Below are 15457 nucleotides of genomic sequence, written 5' to 3'. Positions count from 1 at the left end.
GCAGCCGACTTGTGAAAGACTGCCTTTTACCACAGGCACGGCTACCATACCCAGGGAAGCCTGTGACAGGCCCAAAACGCGGTTTTGCCAAGATACTTATTCTACTTTAAACTCCCTCAGTGAGGGCCCCCATTCCACCGCACGCATCCCCGGGCGAAGAGCACGGCCTGTGGAAGGGGGCTTTCCTAAGCGGGCACCAACGGCTCGGCGTGGCCGCTGTCCCCTCCCCGCCTCTCCCTCAGGGGCCGCCCGCCGCCATCATGGTGGGCCCCGCCCGAACGTTGGGGCGCGCGCCCCGGGAAGGCTTTGGCGGGCGGGAGGGCGGACCCGCCCCCTCGCGCGCGCCGGCGCCTCGCGCAGGCCCGGCGCTTCCTTCCGGCCGCCATTTTAGCCGCTGAGCCTGGCCTCGCCGCGCTGCCGCCGCCGCCTGAGGAGCGGAGAGCGTGCCCCGCCGCACCCAGCCCGGCCACCCCCGGCCCACCCACCGCCTGACCCACCGCCGCGTCCCAGCGGCTGCCCGCCGCCGCCATGTCCAAGCGCCACCGCTTAGATCTGGGGGACGATTACAGCTCCAGCAAGAAACGCACCAGCGACGGGTGAGGGGCGGCGCGGCCTGCGGCGGGTTGGGGGGGATTACAGCGGCTCTCGCGGCAATCCGCTCCCCATCCTCCGCTCTGGCGGCTCCTGGCGAGGCTGAGCTACCCCGGGGAGCCGTGCGGGGGGGGAAGGAGAGTGTTGCAATGGCCGAAACCGCGCGGTGGGGCCCCCGCGGCGCCGCCTGGGCTGGGCAGGCCCAGCAGCCTCGGCGGCTCCCCAGAGCGCTAGGCCCCGGCCCGCCATCGGCCTTCGCGGTCGGGCCGGGCTCCGTGGTGGGAGCGGCGGAGGCGGATGGCGGCAGCGGGGTGGTAGGAGGTGGGCGGGGAGGGCCCGGTGGGGCGGGGGAAGGGGAGATAGGCGCCGGCCCAGCCGCCTGGGCGAGCTGGGCTGGGCTCCCCGTCGCGGCGGAGCCGGGGGCGGCGCGCTGCTCGGCCCACTCCCCGCGCCCGGCTTTGTTTGCGGCCCTTTTCGTTCTTTATTGTTTTTTTTTTCTTTCCTTTTTTGTTTGTTTCTTTTCTCACCTCTCTTGAGAGGTCTGGCAGATGTGGTCCTAGAGGTCAGCAGAGGTTTGTTCCGCTTGTATAATTAGTGCCTAGCCTAGTAGGAACGTTATTCCTTTGTTAAAGGCTTTCGCTCAGTAACCGGCAGGGATGTGCTTGACTTTCAGTAAGAATCGATGGTGAGGTGGGCTTCGGGTAGGGATCAGGGTAGGGATTATATTTTTTCCTTAGTTTTGTAAAGGTTAAAGTTTTAGGACTGTACTGCATAAGCTTTAGCAGCTTTTCGTTAAGGTTAATGAAATTGCAGGAACACAGACAATACACTGATGCTGTCCTTTTATACACAATTGTTTTAGAGCCTTCTCTGCATAATCTCTTACCTTGTAATTGGGGATGTAGGGTGGAGGAGGAAGGCGGGTGGCTCTTTCAAGTAAATTTCTGAAGTCTGAAGGAACATCAATAAATACTATGTTTATCTAGTCTGTTCTTGATGGAGCACAAAAGACTTCTATGAATTAATCCATTTCTAAGGTCCAATAGCATTGTTGTGGACTAGAGTATTTATCTAAGAAAAATACTTAATCTTGTTCTCAAAGCTTGCAATAACTAAAAGTCTGCTGTAGCAGTTAGTGTACGCTGATAAAACAGTCTTTGCAAAACTTCTCTTTTTTTTTTTAAAGGTGAGTTTGTATAACTTCAGTTTTTAGCCCCTAGAGTTTGATTCAGTTTTTTCTCTGCTAAACAAAAGTGAATGTTTATTATTGAACATATGTTTCCTGTATGTAGGATCACCATGATCTTATTTTTTTAAATAATTGTATTGAACTATTTATCTTCTTTGATACATTTTTGCTTGATTTGCCAGAAGTTGAAATAGCTCTTCTGTGTATAAAGAGAAGTTGTACGTACGCAGCAGCTTTGTACATAGAGATTTTTGTAAAATTTCCAAACGGTTATGCCAAAACTGGGCATTGTTTCAATGTGGTACAACTGTTATGGTTGGTTGTAAAGATAATCTCTGGTCAGTATTTCCTTGTTTGTGTGTTGGTAGGTTTTATAGTTTTGGTATAGTTTTATTTGGCATTTTTACTGATTATTTACTGTCAGCCTGAACTCCTAGTCTTACCGTTTTGTATATACTATAATGAGTTCCCACCAGTGATAAAACTTCTTAACCAAAAGTCTTTGACCTTTATGGCACTTAAGAAGTATACGAGTGCTGGTCTTACCCCCTCCTCCTCTGCCAATAAAAGCATTAAATGGCACAGGACTGAGAACAAGTCACTACAAGCATAATTGAGTGTGATTATTTCTGGTGTTACTTGAAATCTTAATTCATGTAGTGCAAGCCATACTAATGTTACTTTGCCTTGATTTATTTTAGGGAAGTTTCGTTTTACAGCTTATGGAGTGCTGTGAGAGAGTGCACAGAGAAATTCCTGTTAATAGCATGTATGTACATGTCTTTCTCTGTACTCTGAGAGTGCCTTTATGCAATTTAGTTAGTTTTGGAGCTGGGTTAAGCAGAACTAGCTCCTTGGATGGTTACCACTTCACATGCAGAATAGTTGTTTATCTTGCATTCAGCCTGGACCACCTGACTAAATATGAAAGTTGTGTGCAGTTACCCTGTATTTTTTATTAGTTCCTTTTAAATTGAGGCCTGTATTGGTATGTGTGGCTCTACCTGGCAATGATGCCAAGCCAACAGGCTTGTAATTGGTGGTGTAACCTTAAACATCAGCACGACAGCTGTTTTCTTCCAGCCTTGAGGTGTCATCTATGAAGTAAAAAACTTGGAAAAATGGGAATTGTATAGAAGGTTTTTGGTTACAGTGTTTGTGTGAATTGCATACATACTGTTTAAAATCTGTTCATTTTTTTCCAAACATACTTTAGTAGTTGTTGTGTAACATCACAGTTGCTGTGTTAGTGGGGTGTATTATGCAGACTAATTGTACTTTGGTTTTTTTTGATGTATTGAACTGAAATTCTCCTTTAGCTGCATTGTGCTTTTTTGCGTCAACTATTGCCATATCTAGTAATGAAGAAAAACCACTGATGCTCTATTAGATGTGCTTAGGCTTTCACTGAGATGATCAGTGGTTTTACCTTGTGCGCTTTGTTTCCATTTTCACATTTACGTGCTTTTCGTCCTCTGATTAGTTATTGCTACAGCGTTTCTTTTGTATCCACATATATATGTTATATATATATATATATATATATATAATAATAGGGTGGTGAGACACTGGAAGAGGTTGCCCAGAGAAGCTGTGGCTGCCCCATCCCTGGAGGTGTTCAAGGCCAGGCTGGATGGGGCTTTGAGCAACCTGGTCTGGTGGGAGGTGTCCCTGCCCACGGCAGGGGGGTTGGAACCGGATGGTCTTTAAGGTCCCTTCCAACTCTAACCATTCTATGATACATGTATGAACATAAGGAAGAGAAAGAAGATAGCAGACCAGACCACTTGAAATACAAAGAAAAAAGCCCCTAAGCTCTTCTGATCATGGAGGCTGTTGGATTCAGGCACAAGATAAATGTGATTAAATTATGAGTCCTTTATTGCTCATTTCTGGGTTTGAAATCAGTCTTCTCTGTGCAATAATGAAAAATAACTTAAATTTGACAGTTCATAAATGAAAAACTGCCAAGTTGCATTTTTAGAAAGTTTAGTAAATTCATATGACAGCATAAATGTCATTCCTCTTTCCCCTTGTTGACCAAAGGAGTCTGGATGTGCCTGCTAAATTTCAGTAATAACAGGAGACTGGGAAGCATTGAAGCATTTCTGGGGGGGGAAAGGGGGAGAAGTGCTACTATAAATAGATAAGTATTAGAGAGTAAGTTTGAGGGCGTGTTGTTTTTTCTATGCTGAGATCTGGTTGTCTCCACTTCTCTTTTTTTTAAAACAAGAAAGAGAGACAACTCTCTTGATTAACCTATAAACAGTTGTTTACTTCTGAAACATAGAACTTGATAGGTTTGTTTTCTTATTTGTACGATTAAACAGCTGTAAGAGTTCAGTGAAGTAACTGAGAAATGGGGGATTAACAGGACTTTCCAGTCTGGATCATATTTGTAGTCCATTTAATCCACTGTCTTGTTCTTGAGGTTGTATTTTTATCTGTGCTTTAAGCCCACACAAATTGCTACCAACCCAGAGGAACACAGTGCTGCCCTCTCCCTTGTGCTGCAAGTGAGTGTTGGGGAGACTAAATCAGGGAGCTGATCTGAATTAGAATTAACGGTGGTGGAGGGGATCTAGGGAGGGCTTGTGCTTCACGAGGCTGTTGTGAACGCGTTGGAAGGGTGTTGTCTGTTTTAGCATTCAGTTTGGTGTGGGTCTGTTCATTTTAGCAGTAGCGCTGGTTTATGCAAGGCTGAAGCATACTTGAAGATACACTTGATGATCTGTCATGTAGAAGCTTCTGACATAATACTGTTCAAGTAAACATCAAATAATTTTGTTTTTCGGTGTGGGGTTGTTTGGTTTTTTTTTTTTTACGCTTTGACTAGATAACAATGAAGAATAAAGATCCTTCATAAGCATGCACATAGACAAAAACCCCCCCAAAACCAAACCTTAAGCTCCCCATTAGTAGCGTATTTTATTCTTCCCTTGAGTGAAGTGTGTGCTGTTACCAGGCCCTTGCCTTTTACCCTAGGGTTACTGTTCTTAATTTGCTTTTAGTCCTTTATTTCACAGAATGATATGGGGTTGGGAGGGACCTCTGGAGATCATCAAGTTCCACCCCCAATTTCCTTTTCTATTAATGATGATAAACAAGTACATGGTCAGAGAGTATCTCAGTACCTGCAGATATTTAAAAATCTAATTGTGAATAGCTCATTAACTACAAGTCCAAAGCTTTATTCCTGTCTCATATGTGTTACTAGACTCTTCCACCATTAAATGTATCAGAATGGAACCTAGTTCTCCTTCAGTTTGTAACAGGGACAAGTTTTCTGTACCAGAGAATATGAACCTTGGGTTTTGCAATATTTGTATGCCATTTTACAGTAAGAAGAGATTTCTAGCTTGTATAATATTTGACCATGTTTGAAGTAATGTTGAATCTATGGTATCTCAAATTCAAGCAAATTATAAAGAAGAGCCTTAATTTTCAGACAGTTCAGTGTCCAAAGCTTTAGGAAAATCTATATACAAGTGATAGTAAACAGTATGTTTTGTAATCCTTTCTTTTCAATGGGTCTGTGTTAAAAGAAGTTTTCTTTAAAAAACCTTATTGTGACAACCTCTGAAGACATAATATGTTGAAGTATTGAGGGGAAAAAATGCAGCCTGCATTCATCTATACAAGAACAGGAGCGGTGGTTGTTTCCAATGTGCAGCCCATTTTGAATTAAAATTTATAGAATCAGTACTAATATAATGTTGGTTACGTCACCTTCTCTGTAGGTAGGAATTTGTTTATAACTTCACCAGTTACATTTGAATGCCAGCTGCATGTTCAAAAAAAAAAAAAAGGCAAGGCATGAAGAGGAGTGTGGCCAAGATTTTTCGTTAGAAATGCTCTCTACTTTTTCTGTCAGGCATGCCTGAGTGCTGGTAAAGAGAGGGAGGTTTTGTTTTCCTTTACTGATTATTCCTAAAAATGTTTATATCTGCATTTCCTCTAAAGCTAGTGTTGACTTAGCTTGATTTTTAGCCTTTTTGATGGGATTCCAGTTAACATAAGGCACAAAAGAGGCTGAAACTGAGGATATCCTCAGTGTTGTAGGCAAAGATGCAACTGATCTTTTGATTTACACAAGTTTAAGATGTAACGGGGTGTTTTTGTAAAGCAGGGCTTATTTCAAAGTGCTGAATTAGGGTAGATCTGGGATTTTTATTAAAAGCATGCAACTGTAGTTCTTTAAGTCAAACCGGGGGTTTCTTTGCAAGTGTTTCAGTGTTTGTAGGGAGAGTGAGATTACATGGAAGAACACGGATTTGCAAAATTGGAAACTGCCACTAAGATTGAGGCCAGAGACTGAAATTTGAGTGGATAACTACAGTGAAAAGAATACTGTTTTTCTTTTGCAGTGCAGTGAACTTTTTTTGTCTTAATATTTGGAACAAATGAGAATACATCAATGTTGTTTAAGTGCGTGGTAGGAGGTGATACTGGAGAAGATGGTACAGCTTGGTAGTGCTCTGTTAACTGTTGGACTTGATCTTAACAGTCTTTTCCAACCTAATTGATTCTATGAACTGTAGTGGCTGGTTTTAAGTCTGAAGCTTCAGACTCAACAACCTGTATATCGAAGTTGATTGAGTCATAATTTTATGGAAGACTATGAACAAAAAAAGCTACAAAGTAATTGTGAGATGTTAACATCAAAACATTTTTCTTCCAAGGCTCTCATCATCTTGAGTTAGTTTTTGTGAGTTAGCATAATTCCCTTGCTACGTAGGCAAGAAGACTATTTAGTATTCCCTTATTTTTCTGCAGCAGGAGCAAGTAGAGATGGGAAGAACTGTGAGAAAAGTCTAGAACGTACGGCTGATTTCTTATAGTCATTAAACAAAGGGGATTATGGTGATGCTGTCTGCATGTGATAGCTTTCTTCTGTCTTGCCTGTAATGAGATGCACTATGGCAGTGCTTATGTACAACGAGTGTAATATGTGTACTTAATGTTCAGTATGCATCATATACTGTTACTCTTTGATGCTTCTTCTTCCAGGTGGCTGTTGCAAGGCTTTTTAAAATACTTGGTTTATGTCCACTGTGTACTAGATAACTTTAAAGTTATATTGCATTTAAATTCCTAGTTTACATTTAAATATTTAACTATTTCTTTTTCTGCTGTGTCTCCTAACTCACATAGGAAAGATCGTGACCGGGACAGGGACCGTGATGACCGTTCCAAAGATCGCGACAGGGATCGTGACAGAGATAGAGATCGTGACAGAGAAAGGGACAAGGAAAAAGATTTGCGAGCTACATCTAACTCTACGTATTATGCGACTGCTGGGTTACCAACTATAAAACCAGCAATGATTCCGCACAGTATTAACCCTTTCACAAATCTACCGCATACACCGCGATATTATGACATCCTGAAAAAAAGGCTACAGCTTCCTGTCTGGGAATACAAAGAAAGATTTACGGATATTTTGATTAGGCATCAGTCATTTGTGCTGGTCGGAGAGACTGGGTCTGGTAAAACAACACAGGTGAGTTCTTGTTTATATGATACTACCATTTTTTAAAGGTTGAGACCGTTGCTAGGTGTGTGTTCGTGAAATCCATTGTGTAAGAACACCTCACAAATTATGAGGAAAACTAATTTGATAGATATTTTATTAGCTTAATGAATACAAAAGCGAGAAGAATCTGTCAGCATCTTCCCCTTTCACAGTCGAGTTCTGTTCTCTGACCCCTTCTTCTGTTAGGCTTTATAATTCACAGTTATCCTTTTGATAAAGGAAGGTGAGAGATTTTAAGGGGTAGACAGACCCGTAGCAATCCACAAACCGAGAATTTACATCTGTAGTTTATTTAGATCTTTGTGTAAGTAGCAGCTGGAGAGTAGGAAAAAAATACAGAAAAGAGGACTTGTTAGTGTTTTATGAAACTTCCTGCTACAAATATGAAGTTAAAGGGAATTGAAATGTCAGATACAATTCTGACGTGATCTGATTAGATCATGTGTTTGAGTGATACTCAAATTTAAGAGGAAGTGACTTGTAGATGCATGGCTTTAAAAATCTTCCTCAACACTGAAAATAGTCATAACAGATCCGCAGATCTTCCTCAACCCTTCAGAAGAATTTTGAGGACCAGCAAACAGGGAAGATCTAAGATACAAGAAGACACCACTGTGTATTTATAGAATCATAGAATCATCTAGGTTGGAAGGGACCTTTAAGATAGATCATCTAGTCTAGCTATCAACCTAACTCTGGGGGGAAAAAAAAACAAAAAAACACCACCCAAAAGAAAACCATACAAAAGGACCCCCCACATTACTAAACTATGTCTCTAAGCACTACATCAGCCCATCTTTTGAAAACCTCCAGGGGTGGTGCCTCAACCACTTCCTTGGGCGGCCCATTCCAATGCTTGATAACCCTTTCAGTGTAAAAATTCTTCCTAATATCCAATCTGAACCTCCCCAAACTTGCTCAAAACGTCAGTCTGTCCTCTGGTTTGCTGTTCAAAATCTGTGTGGAAAAGTGATGTAAAAAAGTTCTTTGTTCTGTAACCTGATAAATTCCTTTTATCTAGGCAGAAAATAAAACCTGAAGGATATTTTAGTCTTTATAAAATGGATTATTGCTAACTTACAGTAAGTCTTACGGAAATAAATTCTTAGTCATAAAATCTGGATGTCAAAAAAATTTGAAGGACATAGTAGTACACTGGATACCTTTTATAGCTGTACTGGAAATATTTGAAGTTATATGCCCTTCTTGCTGCAAATTTTAGGAACCAGTGTTTTGTTTGGAAGATACCTTATTGCATTATTTATATTGCTTTCTTAACATGTGTAAGTTGAGACCAGGTTCTTAAAGAATTCTTCAGAAAAGTTTTTCTATGGTTATTTAGAAGATAATTTGGTAATTATCTATATGAAAATAAGATTTCTCATTGCATGATCTGAGAAATTGAAGATCTGAAGGGTGTGTGTTCTTAATATCTATGTCTTAAACTTCAAATAGTTCTTACTATCATGTTGTTCCCCAGGCATAAAGCTTTCCCTGAATTGTCTTACTACTTTACCCCTTGCTTTCTGGAAGGACTTAAGAAACCTAAGGCATCTTTCCTAGAAATGGGATTTAAGCTACCAAAATCACATAAGCTGTTTTGGAAGCTTCACTGCTTGCTCTGAATTCTCTCCATGAGATTGCAGATACGTTTTGAAATAATTGAGAGTGTCTCTGTAGGAACGTGTCACTGAAAATGGTCCTGCTGCCACTTAATGAAAACCTTGTTTTGCATGTGATAGTGTCACATCCTTTTTGTGATCAAGTGCTGTCTTAAAACCAGTTGGGGGTGGTTGGTTTTCTTCTCCTTAGATTCATTGATCAGAGCAAGAGAAATAATTATCTGTGGTTAAGAAATCTGTTAGTGCTCAAACTGAAGGTGTACATCTATGCTTGCTTTTATTGGTATAAAGTTGAAGTTATTTTAAATATATAATGAGTTGCTCTTCCCAAATGATTATCTTGCTTTTCATGGTGATAGTAGAAGGCTGTGTAGTAGATGATAATATTCTTTGAGAATGAGCCTGTGAAGTCCTTTCCCTGCTTATTATATGCACATTTTCCCTTTAGTCTTGTAGGGCACTCAGGTTTAGAAAGACCTGGCTTTGACAATGGAAAAAACAGGAGATAAAACTTTGAGAAAAGTCTCTTTCCACATGGACTTAATCCCAAAGCACTGAAAAAATATATTGGAAGCCAAGACCATTAATTTTCAAGTCCTTAGTATTTGCAATGGCTTGATTTGTAATTTAAACTTAACCTTCTAAGTTAACTGTTTTCTTTAAATGCTTTCGGAGTATGCTCAGTGACGGAACAGGTGTGCTGAATTTCTTATAGAAAGAGGTTAAGTACCTGTTATAACTGCAACGTGCTCTCCCTTTTAAATGTGGGATCATACATGATACTGGTATAATAATTTAAATTTCTTCCGTAGATGGAATAGTAGAGTAGCATCTGCTTTCTTTCACTTGAGGCTCTTTAACTATAAAGAGTAGGATGTTTGTTGACATAACATAAGGGATCCCGCTTTGTCAGCGAGTTTTCTTGGCAGGTGAAGTTCAGAAGCAAGGTGATTCTGGCTATAGCTTAATCTCCCGCTGTCCTTGCAGTCCACAGGAGGATCGACATGGGTATAAGTCTGACACCTTTTCACTAATGAAAATTCTTTGAATTCTACCATTTAACATTAAACAGAGAAAGTTTTCAATAAATTGAAGTGGCTCAGAAAAGCCAGAAGAACAGTGCGTTTCCCTCTCTTGCCCTGCATCCCCTTAACAACATGACTTTCCTTTGGCTTTGGAATAGTCTGTAACAGCCCTCAGTCCACTTACCTTTGATCTTAGAGGGCACTCTGTGGGTAGTTCTGTTACGGTTTGAAGAACCCAAAACAATTTATTGTCACTTAATTACTCTATCACCCAGTGACCCCTCCCCACCTGGGACAGGGCATCAGGGAAAAACAAGTAAACCCGAGGGTAGAAATATAAACAGATTTAATTGGATAAGACTAAATAATTAACAGTAACTCTGAAGAACCAATATTGATCCTGATACCAATATAAAATATACAAGGATTATACTGAGCACATTCTATCAGTAGACGCTGTGCGCTCCTGGTAGTGGATAGCAAATGTTCTACAGCTTCAGGGAGAAGGGCTCAGGGGTCTGGCACTGGGGCAAGGAGTTCTCAGGATGGCAGCCATCAAGGGAGTGAGAGCACTACGCAGCAAACTTTCTAATTTAGATTGAATGCGATGTTCATGGTGTGAAATAATCCTGTAGGCAGCTTGAGTCTCGTTCCTCCTTGTCCCTGTACCTGGTGAGCTTGAAAACACTGAGACCTTGAATCCCACATAGCATAGCTGGCTATAAAGTAACTGTTTTCACAAATTCAGGCATTAGGGTCTTCTAAAAATGCAGTTTTCCAGAGCATTAGAAGAGACCTTACTGAAAAGTAAAATTACTGAAATTAATCCTGTGTCGCTCAAACCAAGACAAGTCCCTAACTCCTCATGTTTATGGAGGTTATATTTGAAAATCTTTTATGTGAGGAAATCCTTGAGGTTAAGGGGTGCTAACTAAAGCTGTTCCTCATGCTTTGGATATTGATAAAATGCCCTTTTTTGAGAGAAGTCGAGCGTTTTGGTGATTTGTGGGTTTTCAGTGTCAGTAGAGTTGAGTTCACTTTTTATGTTAGGCTTTATAAGAATCAAATGATAAGACGTGTTCAGTATATCCCCAGTCATGACTGAAGTAGAAAATGTGGTATGGCACAGTCCTTTTTCCTAGTGTTAGTATGTCTCTTAAAGCTGGACATGAAAAGTATTCTGGTGGTCCTCTAAATCAGCTTAACACATTGAAGTCTACGTAGCCCTTTTCTTTCATTTGACACTAATACTGTAGGTTTTGCTGTTTACTGGAAAACCACTTCTAAATTATTTTTATTTCATGCTACTGTGGCCCAACAGACCTGCTGTCTGAAAGTTTATTTCAGGACTTGCTCTGTTTAAAGTCAAGAAGCTTTACCTAGTGTGTTTAGAGATGAGTTTTTATTAGTGTCTTGGGAAGCAAATTCCTTTGTCTACACTGCAGGTTAGGGTGTGTGCATGTGTTACAGGATAGGATTTCAGGTACATGCTATCAGTGTTCAAGAACTGCTGTTATTTTTAGTGTTGAATGGAGGTTCCAGAAATTGGAGTTCTGTTCTTCTTGGCAGTCCAGTAATCTCCTGTTGTATTTTGATAGTCTTTGGTCTCTTTTTTTTTTTTTTTTTTTTTTGTATTTATAACGGAAGTATGTTCTCCATTAAAAAAAAACAAAACAAACAAACAAACAAAAAAAAAAAACCAAAAACATTACAGTCTACACTTGTCTGCTTGTGGGTATGTTTTAGTGGTCACGTCCATTTTGCTGCGGAAATACGGTATTCTGGAAGAAAAATTTTGCTGTTTTAAATTGCACTGGTTTTCCTGTATTTCAGCATTGATGCAATATATAAATGTGGGTGTTTTTTTCCTCTGTAAATGTGAGCTTTTAAGAATACTTGAAAAGCAGTTACTAAGGAGTAGTGGGTTTTATTTGATCTGTAGACTTGGAACTAGTTATGCCTGGAGATGCCTCCTCGTAAAATGTCACACTGAGAACATGTTAAGAGTATTCCATCTTCATCAAACTGTTACTGACCTTAGAAATTCTTCTGAATAAAGCTTCTTATTTGGGGTGATTCTTACTGTTTCCAGATTCCTAACAGGAGCAGGAAACTTCTGACTGACCAATGAGTGCTGACACAGGAAGCAAAACATAGGGGTTTCGTATCTGGTTGATAAAATATCAGAAGAATAATAGATAACAAAATAAACATAAGTAATTATTCATGTTATTTGTTGTGATTCCTGGCTAAGACAATTTTTGTATCACTAAAATATTTTTTTGCTTCATGTATTAATAAGCATTACTTTTTAAAGCCACAAGTATTATGTGCTTTCTGTAAAACTGAAAACAACAAACTGTGCTGCGGATCTCAAAATTCTTAGTGTTTAATTTTGGTTGCTTTGGACCATGTTGGCTGCTGCTAAATGTCTGTGTGAGGTACTGATCTAACAGTGTGAACTATACTGTGAACCTCTGTATTTTCTTGATAACTTCAAAGATAGTTATGTACATAGTTAATGTGAGTGTGCTTTACATAGTGGTGTTGGGTCCAACTAACCAGTCTATCTGCTCTCATGCTTTGGATATTTTTGAGCACACAGTTGGCATCTCAGTGGACTTATAACAAACTTTATTTGATACAATACAAAGGTTACAGATTACATCTGGCCATTTCAAATGTGCTTAAAACCGCATTTTATTCTTGAACAGATCCCTCAATGGTGTGTTGACTACATGCGCTCATTACCCGGACCGAAGAGGGGAGTAGCCTGTACCCAGCCCAGGAGAGTGGCTGCGATGAGTGTAGCACAGCGGGTTGCTGATGAGATGGATGTCATGCTGGGCCAGGAGGTTGGTTACTCCATTCGATTTGAAGACTGCAGTAGTGCAAAAACCATTTTGAAGTAAGTATGGCAACCGTCAGGTAAAGGTACAACACGGCCTACTGGGAGGTGGGGGGAATAGGAAGGGAGTGAAGGGTGTGAGCAGAGTTAGGAAAGGAGTAAATGAGGAGGGGAGTGAATCTATGGACAGGCACTTTCTGACTGGAGAAAAGAGTCAGGAGCTGTGGCATGAGCTGAGAGCAGCCACGGGTATGGGGCTTGAGTAGAATTTAAAATGGGTTATTCCTCCTTAAGAAATCACTGCACCCTATGGAAATCAATTTTAGATGATCCATAAAGAGGGTGATCTGAAGAAGTATTTTTATGATTAAGGTGCTATTCAGAATAAAGCCCTTCAACATTCAGTTTCTTTTTCATGTTATGCATTCAGCTGTCTGCGATATCTTCCTACTCATAGGTAAGGGTAATCCTGGTGAGGTTGGGTAGCTTACTTCAGTATGAAGAACTACCACAACATTTCAGACCTGGCCTATACCTGACCCTGGGACACAAAATCTATAGTGTTTTAGTTCTGAACTGTTATAGATTTCTGTGCTGTGTAGGTGGAACCAGGCCCGCTTAATATGTCATTTGCAGATGGCGTTCAGAACACTCAGTTAAAGAGGATTCCACGTAGTGTGGCTCAAGGAATAGTGCGTTCCTATCAAAAGTTTCCTTCTCTTTTGCTCATACAAGTAGTTGAAGACTGGGAATAAAGTTAACAGGTAAAAAGAAATTGAACTGAGCTGGAAAAGTGAACAGATGATCTGCAAACAGAAAAGGGAAGAACCAATTACAGAAATACTATTTCTAGGATTTCTGAGGATTTTTTTCTCTTTATTTTTCCCTTTCTTTTCCTGTCTCTGATTATAGGCCTGGAATTCTGCCAGTAATAGTCTACAAACTAGTTATAGATGTTGCTAAACCTTGTTTCCCCTTCCCTTTATTTTTTTTAAGCTTCCCCCCACCTAGTCCCAGATTTCACTTACGCTCTGCAGCAATTTCTATTTGAAAACTTAAAACAGACTTGTTACCTTGTTGGAAATAGTTTACTGGTGTTTCTATATTTAAAAAATGGATTAAAAGCTTAGTTCAAGCCACCTAGTGAATGATACGGATGAGGATTTTGTATTAGACATTAAATAAAATTTGTGTTGAAATTGTTTGCGTTCAGGTACATGACTGATGGTATGTTACTTCGTGAAGCCATGAACGATCCTTTGCTGGAGCGCTACGGTGTTATCATTCTTGATGAGGCCCATGAGAGAACACTGGCTACTGATATTTTGATGGGAGTTTTGAAGGAAGTTGTAAGGCAAAGATCTGATTTGAAGGTCAGTAATGATGAAGCCCAACAGCATTTCCTTTCTGGTTGCAGATACCAAATAAGGTATCATCAACTAAAGTAGATCAACTGGTTTGGTTTTTTTTTTTGATCTAATGGTAATCTGTATTGGAAAGATAACTCTAGGAAAATTCTTAATGCAGTTTGTATTGAGGAAAACACTAGACATATAATTGTAGCTTAACCTTTCTGTATTTGACTAGGAATTTTTGTGGACCTTTGTAACAAGGGTGCTGTATTCAGGTGATAAAAGCATACTTAAACACAGTGAACAGTTGAGTTTTCTTACTACTACATATTGCATGCGTAGTATTGCACAAATTCCTGTTAACCTTTTGAGTAACTTTTGTTTTTTTGTCCTTGAAACCTACAGGTTATAGTTATGAGTGCTACTTTAGATGCTGGCAAGTTTCAGATCTATTTTGATAACTGTCCTCTTCTAACTATCCCGGGTCGCACCCATCCGGTGGAGATATTCTATACTCCAGAACCAGAAAGGGACTACCTTGAGGCTGCCATTCGAACAGTCATCCAAATTCACATGTGTGAAGAAGAGGAAGGAGATCTCTTACTCTTTCTTACTGGACAGGAGGTACTTCCCTTTTTTTAAAGATCTATCATTCTAGACAGAAACTGTTTTAAGTGACTTGTGTAAACTGTAATGTTTTATTTCCTTTTCTAGTTTATCATTTGAATGACCTGAGTTTTTCTGCCTGCCATACACTTCAGGTCCTTAGTCATTATATGTATCTATAATACGCTGTGCAAGCTCTCTAAAATGAAACTTCTCATCTTGCTCGTGGGCTTCTAAAATGGAAACTCAGAGTATGATTTGTACTGTTGTGAACCTAAAAGTTCTGGTTACCTGGTAGCATCCATGTTTTGACTGAAAATGCAGTTCTGTGCAGTTCTGGATGTGTATTGTACAATTTATCTGAAGAATATCTTTGGTTCTGCTATTTAGCTGTCAGTAGTAGTGTTAATAAAAATGGGGTTTGTTTTTATGAACAGCTCCGAGTATGAGGTGGTAGTCTTTCTGTACCATAAATAATGGGAGTTACGTCTCAGAGGTGGACACAGGGCCCTGCAAAAGACAATTGTACGAAAGCATATAGGCTAAACTACATCAGGAAATGAGGATTTTCTGAAAATCGTAAATCTTTTGCTTGAAATAAACTGGGGTAGTGTTTGCGTTGTTTTTGTAGTCCTAAACTCTTGCTTTGAAGCCCTTTAGAATGTCTCTATTAGTAGACGGACACGGA

General features: G+C 40.2%; 1 protein-coding gene across 1 annotated transcript in view; it reads left to right on the top strand.

The window, feature by feature from the left end:
• Positions 1-372: 372 nt before the first annotated feature.
• DHX15 (DEAH-box helicase 15) overlaps positions 373-15457 on the top strand; it is a 43666-nt gene continuing 28581 nt past the window's right edge. The window contains exons 1-5 of the mRNA XM_074148266.1: positions 373-596; positions 6935-7283; positions 12678-12871; positions 14025-14184; positions 14569-14787. Of these exons, the coding sequence (XP_074004367.1) occupies positions 529-596; positions 6935-7283; positions 12678-12871; positions 14025-14184; positions 14569-14787 (990 nt within the window). The 5' untranslated portion in view covers positions 373-528. The remainder of the gene's footprint in view (positions 597-6934; positions 7284-12677; positions 12872-14024; positions 14185-14568; positions 14788-15457) is intronic.

Source organism: Numenius arquata, chromosome 5 (genome assembly GCF_964106895.1).
Source record: "Numenius arquata chromosome 5, bNumArq3.hap1.1, whole genome shotgun sequence".
NCBI lineage: Eukaryota > Metazoa > Chordata > Aves > Charadriiformes > Scolopacidae > Numenius > Numenius arquata.
The sequence above is the reverse complement of the archived record's forward strand: the minus strand, read 5'-3'. Positions and strand labels throughout refer to the sequence as shown.